We start from the raw sequence: 2500 nt of genomic DNA, 5'->3' as shown, positions 1-2500 counted from the left end.
TTATCGTCATTATCATTACTCTCATTATCATTACGATCATTATTATCATCATTATCATTAAAATCACTATTAACATTAACATTACTATCATTAACACTACCATTATCCTTCCATCATCATCATCATCATCATCATCATCATCATCACTACATTACTATTTCCAATTACCATTTCCATCATTATCATCGTCATTATTACATTATCTTTCGAGCACGCAAGAGAGATGGTCACCAGCCGCTTCTTGCCTTTGGTCTCTGCGGGGAATCGTTAAGTTGGGGTTGCGTTGTAGCTTGAGTTGACTTGCTTTTCCTTGATTTTGCCCTGATTTCATTTTGGTTTTTGTGTTGTTGTTTTTTTTATTGTGTTTGTATTTGGCGTTTGTTATTCTTTTTTTCTGGTTGATTTGGTTCTTTGTTATTTTGTTTGTTTGATTGTTTATCTGTTTGTCTGTCTGTCTGTCTCTTTCTCTCTCTCTCTCTCTCTCTTTCTCTCTCTCTCTCTCTCCTCTCCTTCTCCCTCTTCCTCTCCCTCTCCCTCTCCCTCCCTTTTCCTCTCCTTTTCTCTCTCCCTCTCGTTTTCCCCCCTTCTCCCCCTTTCCCTCTCCCCCCCTCTCTCTCTCCCTCTTCTTTGCATCATATAAGATGACATTTACAACACACAAACAACACAAAAGTTTCATACAAATGAGAAATTAAAACAACAACAACAAAAAAAAAAAACAATCCACAAATTGACAAATTCTCTATAAATGCAAAGTAGATGTAAGTAACACGGACTCTCAACACCTTTTCCAATCAACACTTATACTCGAATTAAAGAAAAAAAAAACTTGTATTACTTATGCTAAGTGGTTAGATGAACTTGTGGGTTTTATTTTCTAATCAATTATGTGGATCTGGTGGCGTAAGGCTCATAATTAAAGATATGGGGATAATGATAATAATAGTGATAATAATAATGATAATGAATATGAGAAAGATGATAATAATGACAATAATAATAATAATGATAGTAAAAGGGATAATGCTAATAATAATGACAGTACTAGTGATAATAAAAAATATAATAATAATAATAATAATGATGATGATAATGATAATGACGATGATGATGATAATAGTAGTACTAATAATAATAATAGTAATAATAATAATGATAATAATAATAATAATAATAATAGTAATAATAATAATAATAATAACAACAACAGTAATAATAATAATAGTAATAATAATAACAATAAAGATAACAATAATATTGATATTGATAATGATAATGATAATGATATTAATAATAACACTAATCACATTAACAAAAAACACATTAATGGTAAGTATATAATTATCATAATCGTTGTTATTATTATTATTAACATTAGTTTCATTATTTTTATCATCATTATCATTAGTATCATTACTTTTATTATTACTATTATTGTTATTATCAATATCATTATTACTATCACCTGTTGCGAAATCAACATAGCAACAAAATCACCAACGGAAGCATCTGTTACAGCAACAACGGAGTCACCAGCAACAGCTCCTGTTATGCAATCAACATCAACAGCAACAGGAGCGCCAACGGAAGCAGTGACAGCAACAACAGAATCCCCAACAGAAGCATCTGCCACAGCATCAGAAGCACCAGCAGCAGTCCCCGCCGGCCGCTCCGATGGCAGCCTGCAACCCAGAGCAACCGCCAGACGAGACGGGCCACCACACCCACCCAGGCCTTCCTACGCCGCGGCCGCCGAACTCGTAAACAAAACGTAATTTACGGAGAGTCGATGGTCCCGGTATTCTTCGAGGCCGAATTTACGATACGCAAAGGAGCGGGTGGGAGGGAAGGGAGGGAGGGGAGGGGAAGGAAGGGGAGGGAAGGGGATGGCGAGAGGGAGGGGATGGAGGATGGTGGGAGGGGAAGGAAGGAGCGAGGTAGGAAGGAGATGGGAAGGAGGGAAGGGGGGAGGGGACTGCGGGAGGAGAGGAGGGAGAAAGGAGGGAGGAGGAGGGCGATGCGAAGGAGGGAAGGGGATGGTAGGAGGAGGGGGATGGAAGAAGGGGATAGGAAGAAGGTGGAGGGATGGAGGGACAGAGAATATTTATTCTTGTTTATTTATTTTGGCTTTGCTTTATCTAGATCAATTATATATCATTGGGATTTAGGAGCGTGGGTGACGGAGAGAGAGAGAGGGAGGAAGGGAGAGAGGGAGAGAGAGAGAGAGGGAGAGAGGGAGAGAGGGAGAGAGAGAGAGAGAGAGAGAGAGAGAGAGAGAGAGAGAGAGAGAGAGAGGGAGAGAGAGAGAGAGAGAGAGAGAGAGAGAGAGAGAGAGAGAGAGAGAGAGAGAGAAGAGAGAGAGGGAGGGGGGGGGGGGGGGGGGGAGAGGGAGAGGGAGAGAAAGAAAGAGAGAGGGAGAGAGAGGGAGAGGGGAGGAGGGAAGGAGAGAGGGAGAGAGAGAGAGAGAGAGGGAGAGGGGAGAGGGAGAGAGAGAGAGGGG

The 2500-nt window shown here is 40.3% G+C and overlaps 1 protein-coding gene across 1 annotated transcript in view; it reads right to left on the bottom strand.

Moving 5' to 3' along the window:
• Positions 1 to 227: 227 nt before the first annotated feature.
• Positions 228 to 2500, bottom strand: part of LOC125025214 (eomesodermin homolog) — a 6006-nt gene continuing 3733 nt past the window's right edge. Inside the window, exons 2-3 of the mRNA XM_047613189.1 lie at positions 1502 to 1682; positions 228 to 254 (exon numbers count right to left, since the gene is read on the bottom strand). Coding sequence (XP_047469145.1) covers positions 228 to 254; positions 1502 to 1682 — 208 coding nt within the window. The remainder of the gene's footprint in view (positions 255 to 1501; positions 1683 to 2500) is intronic.

This window comes from Penaeus chinensis, chromosome 4 (genome assembly GCF_019202785.1).
Source record: "Penaeus chinensis breed Huanghai No. 1 chromosome 4, ASM1920278v2, whole genome shotgun sequence".
Lineage (NCBI taxonomy): Eukaryota > Metazoa > Arthropoda > Malacostraca > Decapoda > Penaeidae > Penaeus > Penaeus chinensis.
The sequence above is the reverse complement of the archived record's forward strand: the minus strand, read 5'-3'. Positions and strand labels throughout refer to the sequence as shown.